The sequence below is a fragment of the Glossina fuscipes genome, unplaced genomic scaffold (assembly GCF_014805625.2).
Source record: "Glossina fuscipes isolate IAEA_lab_2018 unplaced genomic scaffold, Yale_Gfus_2 1, whole genome shotgun sequence".
In the NCBI taxonomy this organism is placed as follows: domain Eukaryota; kingdom Metazoa; phylum Arthropoda; class Insecta; order Diptera; family Glossinidae; genus Glossina; species Glossina fuscipes.
Genome location: NW_023998415.1, coordinates 23,413,488 through 23,427,935, shown reverse-complemented (window position 1 = coordinate 23,427,935; position 14,448 = coordinate 23,413,488). Strand labels below are relative to the sequence as shown.

The window sequence follows — 14,448 nt, the reverse complement described above, 5'->3', positions numbered from 1 at the left end:
TATATATATATCAATGTCTTCCTAACATTTTCCTAACACAATTTTTTTATTAAAATGTCACGAATGCTTCAAGCACTGCACACTTGTCTGCTGATTCAATTAAATTTGCTGACTTTTCACATGCATTTGTTTGTACATACACATATTTATCGAAGTGTATACATATGTATACATGAAGATTTCCATATACACATGTCTGTCTAGAGCATAGCAAATATATTCTATTAAAAAAAAAAAAAAAAAAAAAAAAAACTTTAAAAGCCTTATTATAGCAGTAATTATCTTATAATTAAAGAGTATTTCAATTAAATTAAGACAGTAGCGATCCATGTGTCCATATGTCTTAATGTTATGTCTATGCTTTTACGCTTTTCTCATGGCATTGTAAAACTTTCATTACTTTCGAAGAAATTTCGTGCAGGAGAAAAATGGCATTCTATCTTTTATCCGAACTCTTGAAGATTGATTATTAGATTCTTGTTTTCCGAAATCCGATATGTCTTCAATAAATTATGAAATATTTCGTTTCGTTTCGATCAGAAATGATATCATTTATAGGTGAATAACGAGTAAAGATTAGATACACTATCTCTATTGTGGCTGGTAGCGACAAATGACGCTTATGGGGTATCCCTTTCAGAATATAATTAATGTTCAGATATGTTGTGGGTTAGGTGGATATTGAACATTCACTGAAAATATCGGTATATGCCAAGTATTTACTTTCGTACAGTAATATATATATATATATATATCAGCATATGTATACGTATATGTGTGAATTATTTTAATTGTAAGGTAAACCGAATATCTACTCACACAATGACACTAAATTAAAAGTCATATTTGCATGCAACTGGCAGGTCTTAAGTTGCGTGAAAAACTGTTTGTGAAATCCATTGATCATTTTGCATTGGATGCATGTATTCAGTTTTAAAGCGTGCGGGCTTTGAATGCAAAGAATTTTCAATTCTATTTTTTCAATACATGTTTTTCACTTTTCGTTTCCACTTTTTTTCAAATCTATTAATCTATCAAAAAGTTTCAAAAAAAAAAAAAAATCCAAATTCAACGAAATGATATTTAAAACCTTTGGATTTTAAGATGACGCTGATCTCTCAATAGACAATATTGATTGATACCACTCTCGCTATAGTCAATGTGAAAAGCCAAAGACAATCAGAAATGGAAAAACAAATGAATGAATAACACTATCTGTATATACTGTTAGTCCCCTGTCGCTTTACAAATTGAATGGAAACCTCGCTTACTCTTGCAGCGAAAAAAATATTTCTATACCCTTCACCGAAAGAAGAGCATTTTGGCAAAACGCTTGCAATGCCGAGAAGGAAGCAACAGAGACCCTACAATGTCTATATATTCTTAATCAGCATCGAATTCTGATTCGATTTAAGCATGTCCCTCTGTCTAGTTGTGCGTCTGTTCGGCAGAAACGTTGGAAGTTCTTCCACTCAGGTTGGTATTGAAAATGGACCAAATGCATTGAAGGACACGCCCACATCATCACGTAAACTGAGTACACCTCTGGTTCTCAAGTGGAATGAAAAATTGATCTTTTCATTACTCATTACTCATAACTATAGCAGATACCGCATATTCTATGGGCGATGCTCTAGCATTTGTGCATAAAAATGGAAAAAAATGACCACGCCTTCCCAATATTATAGTATATCAAAATTTAATGGGTTTTTCGATATCTTTACAACCCAGATACAAGCTTCAAAAACCCCATCAAGTTTGCAAGTTCTTGGCCAGTTACAATCCTTGAATGCACCTAAACATGTCCATCTGTCTGTTTGCGTAACTTTGCAGTATATGTGGTAAACATTCTTCCATTAGCGAAAATGTAGATATCGCTTACAAAATTTGCAAAAGAATTTGACATCTACATAGACTTTTTTAAAGGACACGCCTACAACGCCCACATGTCTATGCGGCAATAACTTTTGAATATAGAAGAAATCAGCTGCGCCCACTCTACACTGTAGAGCACGAAAATTTAGTTCTTTTACTTGTTTTGTTTTTTCTAGGATCACGGTTCTCGGCATGATCGAATATAATTTTCTTATTTGTTAATGACTATAGAGATATTTCTGAGAATGGAAAATGACAAAAAAAGGCTTGGGAAGAATTCGTTTCCACCGATGCTGCTTTTATGAAATATGATTTTCCATATGCTTGTATTAAATATATGTGTGTTAATTACTAATTAAGTTGAACTCTGCGGCGCTACTTTAAAAAACTATCTGATCGGTACGAAATTTTATTATTCTGCTCAACTTCTTCATAACATTCACTGCGATTGTCTACTGCCCACTGTGTACTGACAAGCGAGTCAACAGTTGTACTAATCTACATCGGGAGACATTTCAGAGTGCAACAATTATAGAAACCGACGATAATCTCTGCATCAAATATTCAAGTCTTTGGAGAAATTTACAGAAACCTATGAAATTCTTTTAAGGATTTTCTTATTGCTATATAGCAAAAATTATGCAGTCTACGATATTTAAAATAATGGCCTTCGTTTTTTGATTGTTAGAATTTGTTATATATAAACAAAGAAGTAACAAAATTATATACGGTCCAGACGGAATCTTTTATACCCATCATCGTTATCTTAAAAGAAACATAAAATGCGAAACAACTACATTTCCCTCCTCTATAATATAGAGTGGGCGTGGCTGGTTTTTTCCATTTACAAAGTAAAAGGGGTTGTTGCAAAGTCCAATATTTTACTCCTTCTGAAAAACAGAGGTGTTTTCATTTTACGTAGTACCGTAGATGTGTCCTTCGATGGATTTGCCCATTTTCAACGACAATTTGCGTGGAAGAACTTCCAATGTTTCTGCCAAATATGAAGACGGTATTTTCATTTTGAAGAATGTTTGCAACAGACTTTATACAGATGGGTAGACGGACATGCTTAGATCGATTCAGAATTTGATGCTAACCAAGAATATATACATACGTTATGGGATCTTCGAGGCTTTCTTTTGGACGTTTTGCAAACGTCTTGACAAACTGAATATACACTTCATTCTTCGATGAAGGATATAATAAGGTATTGACTACGTGCTTGGGTAATGAACTATTCATACTACATCATGAATACAGCTTTACATAGATATGAGTAGATATGGCTCAGTTGTTCGTCTGTGAGGGATAGTTGCGGATGTAAGATACAATGTACATAAATGTAATATTCAGTTTCGCTTGTGTTAGGCAACCATGCTTGCTATTTTAGTAAATCATCAGTTCGTAAATTCTGCATATTTTTCGTTTCCACCTGACCTTGTTAATAAAAATGTACTTTTGTTTTGCTTTTCATGAGGCCGAACTGTCAAGCCTTCTTTAAATATCGCGCACATGTATATGTGCACTGTGTGCGTATATGCACTATAAACGTAATCGTGTTTTAGGCACAAACATTATATATTAATATTTGTTTGTGGCATAACAAAGAAATACTTTTTCTTGGTTCCTGTTAGGCGTGAGGGCGGCTTATAGGCAAAACTAATTGTGCGTATTTTTATTGTTTGTTTGAGTGCTTTGACCTTTTTTAGCGATTAAGCGTTCCCATATCTATAAATGTGTATATGCGCAGAATATATAGGTGTAGATAATTAAGTGTAAACGTGTATAAGACTGATAGCAGTTTATTATTTTGATTTGATTTATTGTAAAGCTGACTTGGATTATGCATTTTTGGATCGATAAACGTTCGCAGCAATGTGGCTTCGGCAGATCAAGGGTTGCTGCCTCTCTCTCGGGAGCTGGCGGATCTGGTTTGAGTTTTGGTCATCCACCACGCCGAGCAGGTGGCTATAAATCGACCACCAGCTCTAATAGCTCAATGCCGATACATCGACAGCAGCAGCAACAGCAACCACAACAGCAACAGCAACAGCAACAGCAGCAACAGCAGTACGGACATTATACGCAACATCATGTGACATATAGTACTGCTGGAACAACAACAACTACCGTCGATTATCACCGAAGCAATAATTATGGTTACAGTGCCAACAATAATAATAATACTCCCAGCAGTGGCGGTCAATATTCATCTTCTAGTCAGCAGTTAAATAATAATGTCGTTCTCCAGCAGCAAAACAATGCATACACAAATCCAACGTCACAATCGTATCCAGCAACAGCAAATATTAATAACAATAATAGTATTGCGTCTTCTTTATCAGGAGTGATTTCTGGTTCTTCATGGCGTAACGCTCGTTATATCTTACCATCTTCAACCATTAATAGCAATCAGATTTCATTGGCGCATCATCAGCAGCCAACCCATCACCATGACATGCGCAGTTATCATCATCCCCAGTTTGGAAATATGTCTGTAAGGCATTATCAGCAAACGGACATCCAACAAACATCCGCCAACATCATAGAACCAAGTATACATAACGGCGGTCGACAAACGATCGCTGTCCAAAATTATGGGTACGTATATACTACATATCTTGAAATTAGGTAGTGAACCAAGTGCTAAAACTAAAAAATTTGTTTACAGTTGCAGTCAAAATGCTTCTACAGCTTCAACGGTGCCACATCAAACTACGTCTTCAATGCCGGCTACAGATGTTAATAGGCAATCTCAACGTGATTTTGGTTCTAATCAACGCTCGAATAGTGTAAGCAATTTACGTCCGGCTAATTGTGGTGCCAGCTATTCAACTTCCTCCATGGGTCCCTCGCATCATCATCATCAGCATGCTACCACAATGCATTCTGTTGAAAGCGTGGATAACCAATTACTGCCAACCCATTTAAAATGCGGAATGTGTGCTTCGTTAGTATTGGCTTCTGTGTTTGTGGCAGGAGCCAAATTCTATTTCGATCATCAAGGCACTGGCTTAGAAGTTCTAATATTTTGTGCATTTTCTGCTACATTCTTTCTTGCCGCCTGCACTGTATCTTTATGTAGAGTGCCCAAAGGCTTATTACCCCATCGTTCAACGGCTGATCAACGTCGAACTGCATGTGGTTTAGGTAGCAGAGGCTCAACGCTTAACTCGGTTGACGATATCGTTGTAAGTGATTTACATGAATTACAAGAACGAACACAGACAGTAGCTAATAATGCGGCAGCCCAGGCTGGTCCACCTCCTTACCACATTGCTATATTGCTGCCTGAAACAAAAAATCATGATAAAGGAATCACTTCAGTAGAAGAATCACCACCACCGTCCTATGATAAGATTTTGGTATAGACTAAGCTTAATAACTCTAATACAATTTAAGTTGTTTTTCCTGCCCTTATTTAGCCTAATAGCTTATACTGTTTAATATACATCTATATATATATATATATTATATACTTTAAGTCTTCCCGTTTGTTTTCAAGAAAGCCAAGAGATTTTTTTATGATTAAATCTGTGATTTAATATAACATAAATTTTAAATTCAAAGTCTTCTTAATACCCTAAAGACACTTGAACCGATAATACTGATTCCGTTCTTTTTCTTTTTAATTTATTTATTTTTTTTTTTTTTTGCTAATTAAAAAATGGTTACAAATACATTACAATATATATATAGATATATATATATATATATATATAAGATAATATATAAAATGATTGTAAAAATGATAATACTTCTTTATATATATGCATATATATATAAATATATGTATATATACAAATGAAAATAGAATGTGTAGTCTTAAGAAAACCGCACAATTATTGTAGTATTTAATAAGCATATCTCTACATATACTTATATATATAAAAAAAAAAAAAGCAGTATTTTTCTAAAACAATCAATTCTTTTAAATCTTTTATACTTTGTATTGAAAAATACTCTTCTATAGCAAATCAAACGTATTTTCTAACTCTCAAGCAATAAATTTAATTGTCAATCATTTTTCTCTTAAAATAAAATAATAATAATAATGAAAAAAGAAGAAGAAAACTTATAATTCCGATAGCAGGAAGTTTTTGCCACATAAACAACACACACAACACACATAACACATAAACACACATACACATCCTCTGTTAAGTTCTCACAATCAGTCATTTATGTTCTCTGTGATAAATCATGTGTGAACAATTTATACATACTTAATATATTTCTATAAAAAATAAATAAATAAATAAATAAAAATTGATTAAAAATATAATCAAATTATTATAAAAACAGAGTGCGTTAGAAAATCTGAAAATTTTAGTAACAGAATAATTATGTTAATTAAAATAAGAATAAAAAGAAAATAAATTACTTACATTAATCATATTTATCATGCATTTTCTTCTTTTATCTATAAAAACTCAATAAGAGAAACAAGTAAGAAAATTATACGTGACTCTGGTCGGATCCTTTATAAGCTTTTCATACCATACCAACACCGCTTGCGGTGCAGCGTACATTAATATTTAACATCTAGAATGGCTTAGGATAGACTCGCCTTTTATATGTGTTCCCTCTATGTGTTTGATGTCTGTCCATAGTATTTTTGTGTTCAGTCTACAGGTCGCCTATTTTTTGACACAAGGATGAACTCTATTCAAAATAATTGGGAACGGCCCGCTTTTTCAACTACCCCCCATACAACGCCTTATTTTCTAAAACCATTATATAGAAAAACATTGCAAATTTGAAAATTTTACTGCAAAGGTCACTGATTAATACTGTTTCCATCTTCTGAATTCGTATGAAAAATTTGATACGACTGGGGCAATTTTTTGACTCCCCTCTCATATGACCTGTATGTTCCTACGAAAACTGAATCTTCCTGAACATTACCATATAAAGGCATAATTTTTAATATTTCATGGTGAATACTTTTATAATAATAAATACGTTTATAATAATAAATTAACATAGACATCAATCAACCTTATTGAATTTGGGCCGTGCACGACTATTTCTTGAATACCACAAAAGGGCTTAATTGTTAATTTTTTATGATAAAAATTTCTTTACAATATTAATTTGGCATAAAAACTAAGTGAGCCAAATTTAAAACGCATGGGTCTATTTCTTGGGCCTCACTCCATATAACATTTGTCTTGAATAACAAGACCTTCGGAAAAGGGGTTTAATTTTTAATATTTCGTCATGAAAATTGGTTCACAGTAGCGATTCCTCAAAGAATCAAGGGGAGGGTAATTTGTATCACGTAGGTCTATTCTTTAAATCCTAACATATTTAAGGGTTATCATGAAAAGCAAGCCCTATATATGGAGACTAGGGCTAATTTCTAGTTTTGTCTAGTCACAGAAATTGATGAACAATACAATTTTTGGGAAGTAAAAGGGTCACGCCCTATGATGTTGTGGGCATCCTTCAATATGCCGGTTCTCGTGGAAAGCATGGAAATGATTTTAATACCGCACCACTAGCGATCTATGAAGATGATGATATTAATATTTGTGTGGACGAACCTCATTTGAATGGATTCACGCAAAGAAACAAGAAAAGCTACTTATAATGCGGCCAATTAGTAAAAGGAAAATAATATTTTTTCTTCACTAGCCGTTTTCTATTTGGTTTCTCCCAAAAACTTTGAAATTAATTTATCATTTTATGGCTTAGCATAAATTTTACATAATTCTCTTTTCATTTAATTTGGCATGCTTCTTATTGTTTATCATACGTCAATTGCGTGTCATATTTGACACTTCTCTCAGTTATTAATGCATTATAAGCAACGGAAAATATGACGGTAAGTAATGGAAAGTTAACGACAATGCTATATGATAAGCCTCGTGACGGCAATCAACTGTACCTACCCCCCCCCCCCCAAAAAAAAAAAAACAAGGCTTTCGTGCTTACACATATTAAATCATTAAATATATTAGAAAAAATTAATTATACCTTGAAAATCCAAATTAAATTGCGTAAAAAATACATTACGTCCTTACTCTATGCATAATGCGCAGAATCTCACTCATATACGCATGTAATCTGCATAATCTAACTGAATCTGCGCGAAGTTACAATGCACATCGGTGAGGAGTGAAAATGAAAATGTTCACAAAAACACACAAAAAAACAAAAAAAAAAAAACAAATAAAAAATTCATCGGACAGATGCATTAAAAAAATGTATAAAATAAATTTATAGAGTAGTGAAAATCGTGTTAAAAAAATTATTCGTGCAAAAAGAGAATTAGGCGTAGAGCTTTCCCTAATACGTGTGTTTTAATTTTTCAATCTCATGTACATTTTTAGATGTCTTCTATCTGATTAATAAATACTTATTTGCTTGAAATTGTTGTTGATTTAAGTTTTTACGCTAAATAGAACACCGTAGTAATAGTACATTTTATACAACCCTGAATTAAAAACCGAGGACACCGGCAAGTGAAATATGAAAATAAAGTGAAACGAACTAATGAGGCTGGATACGGAAACGTTGAAGAAAAAGATACCTATGCTGAGCAGTGAACCTTAAGATAATCAGTTATTAACGATGAAAAGGTTTATTTTGCAGAAAGTATGTAAGAAATGGTTTGTAGCGCTTTATTAAATGTTGTCCTTTATCAGCGAATTGCATTGTATTGCACTCGGTGCCGTTGTATCGTCGTTTTTGCATCTTTAGTTTTTTGACATTTCTTGAGCATAATTTTTTTGTTCGCCTTTTGTCTCTTTTGGATATGTAAGTGCATGCATACACGTTTGTATAATATATTGTCTTAGAATTTCTAATGGATGTACTTTGATTCATTGTTTGATTTTTCCTTTAAAAGCTCTTCTGTTTGCATACTTTATTTTCATCTATAATTACATGGGATTTTGTTTTTTCCTTTTTTTTTTTTATCGCAAAAATTTACTCGCCTGTCCCGCATGTATGCCTATGTTCGGTAGAAATGCATATGAATATGTTTTATTCACTTTTAAATTTATCGGCTTCCATATGATTGCGTACTAATAATTATAAACAATTGCTCATATACCTGTAAGAAAACAATAAAAAAAAAAAAAAAAAAAAAAAATTTTCAAAAGAAAATTGTCTTGCAGCAGTCGCAATCGTTACGAAGTGGTGCGGGAAAGGAGTTGTCAGTTCACAGTTTTGCCAGTCAGGATTAATCTGGCCTGGCATGAGATTGCCATCGAAGTCATGGATGGGTAGCCGACAAAAATTGCTACTAAATTTCTTTGTCGTAATTGGAAAAGCTACAAATTATCGATGAATGCATTTTCAAATTGTCGCTCGAATGGATCGTGTTCATATAACTAATTTATATCGCTTTTCGTGGTTTGATAGGTGAGAAGATAGGAGTACAAGTGAATGGGAATTGTGCTCCCGGAAATTCGTCTATAATGAATAATAAAGGAAAGGGCAAATGTGTACAGAGGGTAATTATAAAATATTATTGGTTACGAATGCAATAATGAAATTAATTTACCGACCTTTACCGTTTGTAAATTTTCAAATTGTTCAAAATGTTTAAATGAATGGGAACATTTTGCCGAATTTTTAATTTAATGGGTTTTAGTTATTTTTGAAAAACCGGCAAAGCAACAACCGTATAACTTATTGCTCTACTCATTAATTATTATTATTATTATTATTATTATTATTTTTTTTTTCCTTTTGCTGCTTAAAGATTTGAATGAAAGAAACTGCAAACATAACAACAATCATAAGATAATTAAAGGTGTGAAAAACATACATACATATATATGTGAAAGGAAAAGTTGTTGTGAAATTTATGAAAAACACGTCATCACGTATTACAATATTGGGATCTTCTGCACTTGGCAGCAAAAAGGAAATGCCGTGAAATTCTTTTCGAACAAGGCTTCTCTAATTCTCTAAAAAAAATGTTGAATTAAAAAACGGAAAGAAGAAGATAGACTTGGAAGTATATAAATAAATATAAAGCGAAGGAAGGAGAAAACAAAAAAAAAAAAAAAGAAAAGAGAACACGAGAGAGAGAGAGAGAGAGAGAGAGCGAGAGAGGGACGAAGAAAATGGCAATAATTTTAGTCCACCTGCGTCGCATAATTTTACTTATGAGTATTGTGTACTTGAGTGGCGCTTTCATCAGGAAATTGTTAACCGATTCACGTCACGTCTATCTACTGCAAATAAATGGCGGTAAACCGTTGCTGTGGGCAAAACATTTACACTTCCAATGGTGGGCATACATATATACAATATACGCTTATGTTGTACTCGTGAATTATGTTAATATGCGGCGTTTCACAAATATGCTGGAATTTTTTATTACTTGAGCAAATCCCCTACCCCTGTCATTTTATTACATTTATTTGTATTTCTATAAAACTTAATTTAATAACTTGTGAAAATAAATGAAAAATATTTAAATGTTGATACAAGATTTATGGCTTTTTTTTTGCTTGGAAGATGTTTCTTATGTTTCTTGTGTGTATTTTGGTTTTCTGCAAAAAAATTGCTGAAAAAAAACATAGAAATATTTTAAAATAAATGAAATGATTCATATAATTATATGAAATGATTTATATAAGATATTTATATAATGATTTATGTAAGAAAGATTTCTTTAAACTGAAACTCAAAGGTAACTTTGCAAAGCTCTTCTTATAAGACATCCACTAAGAAGGGATTAACAATTAATGAATTTTTTTCTTTTTATGAATATGATTATATAAGATTAATGTACAACTATGGCTACGTAAATACACGCATACACGTCACCATTGGGCATAGACGAAAGGACTGATTAAGAGTTTTATAAAAGAAGAAAATCGAAAAGTCCCTTGGAAACAAAAATGACATAAAACTCTATTTAAAAAAAAAATAGCTACACCAATAAGTAAACTACACCTTTGTGTTCATTCTCACACACGCACACGCACACGCACACGCACACACATAATAAAGTGAGGAGCTCTTTATATGCCAATGGCTGTGTGTATTTTATTATTATGCTTATCGATGAATAAGTTTGCAGTAGATTTGTGAGTGTGTGTTTGTAATGAAAATAAATGCGCTTTAGTGAAATTGTTCTTGATTAACGTGAGATTTTAAATCGATGCAGTCAAATGTTCGTTGGCCATTTGTTGCTGGAAAGTGTTGAATTGCAAATTGTTGGGATAGAAACGTGGAACTTAGCATACATTTCCTCAGCTAGTGGCTATAGATCAAATTTCAAAAGAGTACGAAATTTCCAATTAAATGCAAATATATCTTCTATGGCCATCTAAAAGGATAACGGATGCTTATTCATTTTGCTGTAACGCTCGCAACACCCAAAATGACGCTTCAGTGACTCTATAAAGTGTAGGTTTAGACTCGTTTAGAGTAAAATTCTGAATTGATTAAGCCATGTCTGTCCGTCGGGGTGTATGTGTGGGGTGTGTTTTTGAAAATCTCTTGGTCGCAAAAATGAAGCTATCGATTTCATACTTGGTAGGAATATTGAAAATTTCCGTACACGCACGTTAATATTGCAAACGGAACAAACTGGTCAGCAGTAAAGCGTAAGCTGAACGCAACTCCGTTTCGCTAAGCAAAAGTTTGTGGGTTTTTGCCCATTACTTATATATTGTGAGACATAAAAGGCTGAAATTTTCTACATTTACTTTACGCAGAACTTGACCACGCCCATACAACTTAATTAAAATTTCTTTTTTTCAACACCTTATGCTTATTAAACATAAGACAAACAAGACGGAATGTTTCAAATCACTTTGCTAAAAATTGAGTCATTTAAAAAATAAAAAGGTGGTGGACACAACGACATGGTAGATTAAGTTTTCCTTAACAATACCTTTTAGTGATTTTTAGTGGTAGAAGATACATTTTATCCCTTTCACTTTCTTTTAACCACAAATAGTAGCATGCGGTGCTAAAGATTTTAGCGGCATTAAGGATTCGGTTACGATCGAATATAATTTTCTTATTTGTTTTCTTTATTTTTTAAGGGTTGCTTCAAATCCAAGCTTTTGATAAGGTACCGAAATTTCTTTTTTGCTATGAATCTTTCTATTAGCGAGAAACTTTATAAATAATTTTTTCTTTCTAATCGGTAACACATTAAGGAACTGTTCTCACTCTCAGCGCGAAGTAAAAGAATACTTTAGGTTAATGCGACTTCAAAAGAGGAAAGAAAAGACTCTAGAGATGAACAATAAAGATATCATTATATTACGCTGGACCGCCTACCATCCAGTCCGAATTATTTAAACAATGATTGGCTTCTTTTCATTTATTGTCCTTTAAATTATGACTAATAGTTGGCGGCATATCGCTTAGGTAATGCGGATTATCCGATGGCAATCATCAAGGCCGATGTCACATACACATATGTAAGAAATTGTGACAATCCTATTTAACTATTGCAAGTCATTCACGTTTCAGTGGTGAACACCCACGAGGCGAACAATTGCGATTATTAATTCGAGTCTAAAACTGTTAGATATCAGAAGATTTTGTGACGGAGCAGCGAACTTATGCATACTACGTTCCGTACAATCGAATAATTTGCGTTTTGTTTATGGTATTATAACCGGATGAAAATTCTTATAAAAATATTGCATCATAAATTCATTCATTTATTTACATTATTTAGATTATTTACATTTCCGTGCAACTTATAATTACATATTTAAGAGCTCAAAATTTTTATTCTTTAGCTTATACATATATATATATATATATATATATATTTGATTTTAATTGCTACTTACTTCTACACTACTTAACTATTGGCCGGATGTATGCCCAAGTTTAGGTCAACTCATTAATATGATCGGAACCGGAGTAAAGGCATCGGATATGGAAATTATGAGTGAGTTTATTAATCTTGTCAGAAGCTCCAGTCTCGTATCCGCAACATCATAAAGACATGATGTAAAAAAAAAAATTCCGAGGAAGGTTATATATTAGCCGTAATACTTTATTAGGGCGTGTCTGTAATTTATTTTGCCTTAACAGACCGGATAGTACCTGCGTAGAATATGAGAGTTACTCTATACTATACTATGTTATATATACTATAAATACTATACTATATATATATATATACTAATACTATACCAGTCCTATATATACTATACTGTGCTAGTACTATACTATACTATATAATAGTCTTCACGTTTCCTGATAAGGTCTATCGTCTTATTTTTTTGATAGTTTACCAATAATTTCCATTCACTAAAATAGGGCTCTCTGGCTAGTATGACTTGTCGTTAATTTCAGGATTGAGAATTTGCTGCGTCATCAACAAAAATGGGCAGGATACCATAATTAAATTGAGAATAATCAGATTTATATAAGTTATAGAGAACAAGTAAACGCAACTCTTGGGAACATCCGGTCGTTATAGGGCTAAGTTTTGGACAGCGTGAAACAACGGAAGCTTTAAAAGTCTAGGAAATTAGAAAACTTTCCATTAGCTTTGTAAGTTGTATAGGGAAATTTGTATCTATCATTTTAAAGACTAGACTAGGTCTTCATGGCAGATTGTATCGAAAGTCACTTTGATATTCAATAGCAATATGTCAGTTGATTTTTGGAGGTTAAAGTTTGTGCTAACTAACTAGGTTTCTTTAAAGGATTGCATCGAATTTTGTTCTCGAGGGAACTGGAATAATATGATTGGTTGTTATGAAATCTTTCAATCAACTTTCAATTAACTTTGCCAGAAAGTTACTGAGGTTTGACAGTCAACTGATGGGGCGGTAAGAAGCAAAAATATTTGCTGAAATTTCACATTCATCTTGGTTGATGGTATAACAAAATCGCTTTTGCTTTAGAATTGAAATATTGTTAGATATCTTTTCAAGAATTTTTATTAAATTCCAGAAGGCGGATGAGCTTTTATCTAGGGGCGATAATAAATTGTCCTATCAATTGTTTGTAAATCACGTATTCGCAGGTTTAATAATTTCAATTTACGTAGGGCAGAGAATTACCTACCATTTGGAGATATCTTTTAGGCACGTTGAGGACGGCAGAATCAATCAAATGGTTTCCAAAACTATGTAAGAGTATCATCAGTGGGGTCGCCGTTAAAGATATTTTCGGTATTATGTAAGTTTGAAGGTCTATTGAAGAATGTGAAAAATTTTTCCTCCAGTTTGCATTATTATTACTAAATCGTTCACGAATGAAACTTTCTGTCTATTTGCTCTCGAACGTAGGCGAGTATTATCACTAATCTACTGTTAAAATCTGGCCCCAGTATATACCTCGCAGGTAATTTTATAAAATTTAAGAGAAATTAAATTGGTACACCACTTCATATATCAATATCATATAGTGAAATTAATGTTTCTTTGGTCCGTAGATTCTTTGAACTCTCTAGACTGGGGAGAAAGTTTATTGCCTGCAAGGAATTGCTTTGAAATTTCCTTCCAAGCATTTCGAAAAGTCTACATACTTTAAATAGTTCCTTCTTGGGAAGCTACTGCTTGATGTCCTACCATGTGATTATTAACTTCTTTAATACACCAGTAGTAGTTGTAGATA

The 14,448-nt window shown here is 32.9% G+C and overlaps 2 protein-coding genes across 3 annotated transcripts in view; both read left to right on the top strand.

Moving 5' to 3' along the window:
• The window catches only part of LOC119645014 (bromodomain and WD repeat-containing DDB_G0285837), a 6,764-nt gene extending 1,199 nt beyond the window's left edge, over window positions 1-5,565 (top strand). For both annotated transcript variants that reach the window (XM_038044782.1, XM_038044781.1), the window contains exons 2-3: window positions 3,710-4,479; window positions 4,550-5,565. In XM_038044782.1, the coding sequence (XP_037900710.1) occupies window positions 3,722-4,479; window positions 4,550-5,249 (1,458 nt within the window). In that variant the 5' untranslated portion in view covers window positions 3,710-3,721 and the 3' untranslated portion in view covers window positions 5,250-5,565. The remainder of the gene's footprint in view (window positions 1-3,709; window positions 4,480-4,549) is intronic.
• A 3,470-nt stretch (window positions 5,566-9,035) lies between these two features.
• On the top strand, window positions 9,036-10,259 carry LOC119632153. Its single transcript, XM_038024931.1, has 2 exons — window positions 9,036-9,344; window positions 9,596-10,259. Exon 2 carries the CDS (start codon window positions 9,963-9,965, stop codon window positions 10,224-10,226), a length of 264 nt encoding a protein of 87 aa, XP_037880859.1. The 5' UTR covers window positions 9,036-9,344; window positions 9,596-9,962; the 3' UTR covers window positions 10,227-10,259.
• The last annotated feature ends 4,189 nt before the right edge of the window (window positions 10,260-14,448 follow it).

Coding starts and splice junctions, on each gene's coding strand:
- LOC119632153 (XM_038024931.1), top strand. CDS start 9,963: ATGGCAATAATTTTAGTCCACCTGCGTCGCATAATTTTACTTATGAGT.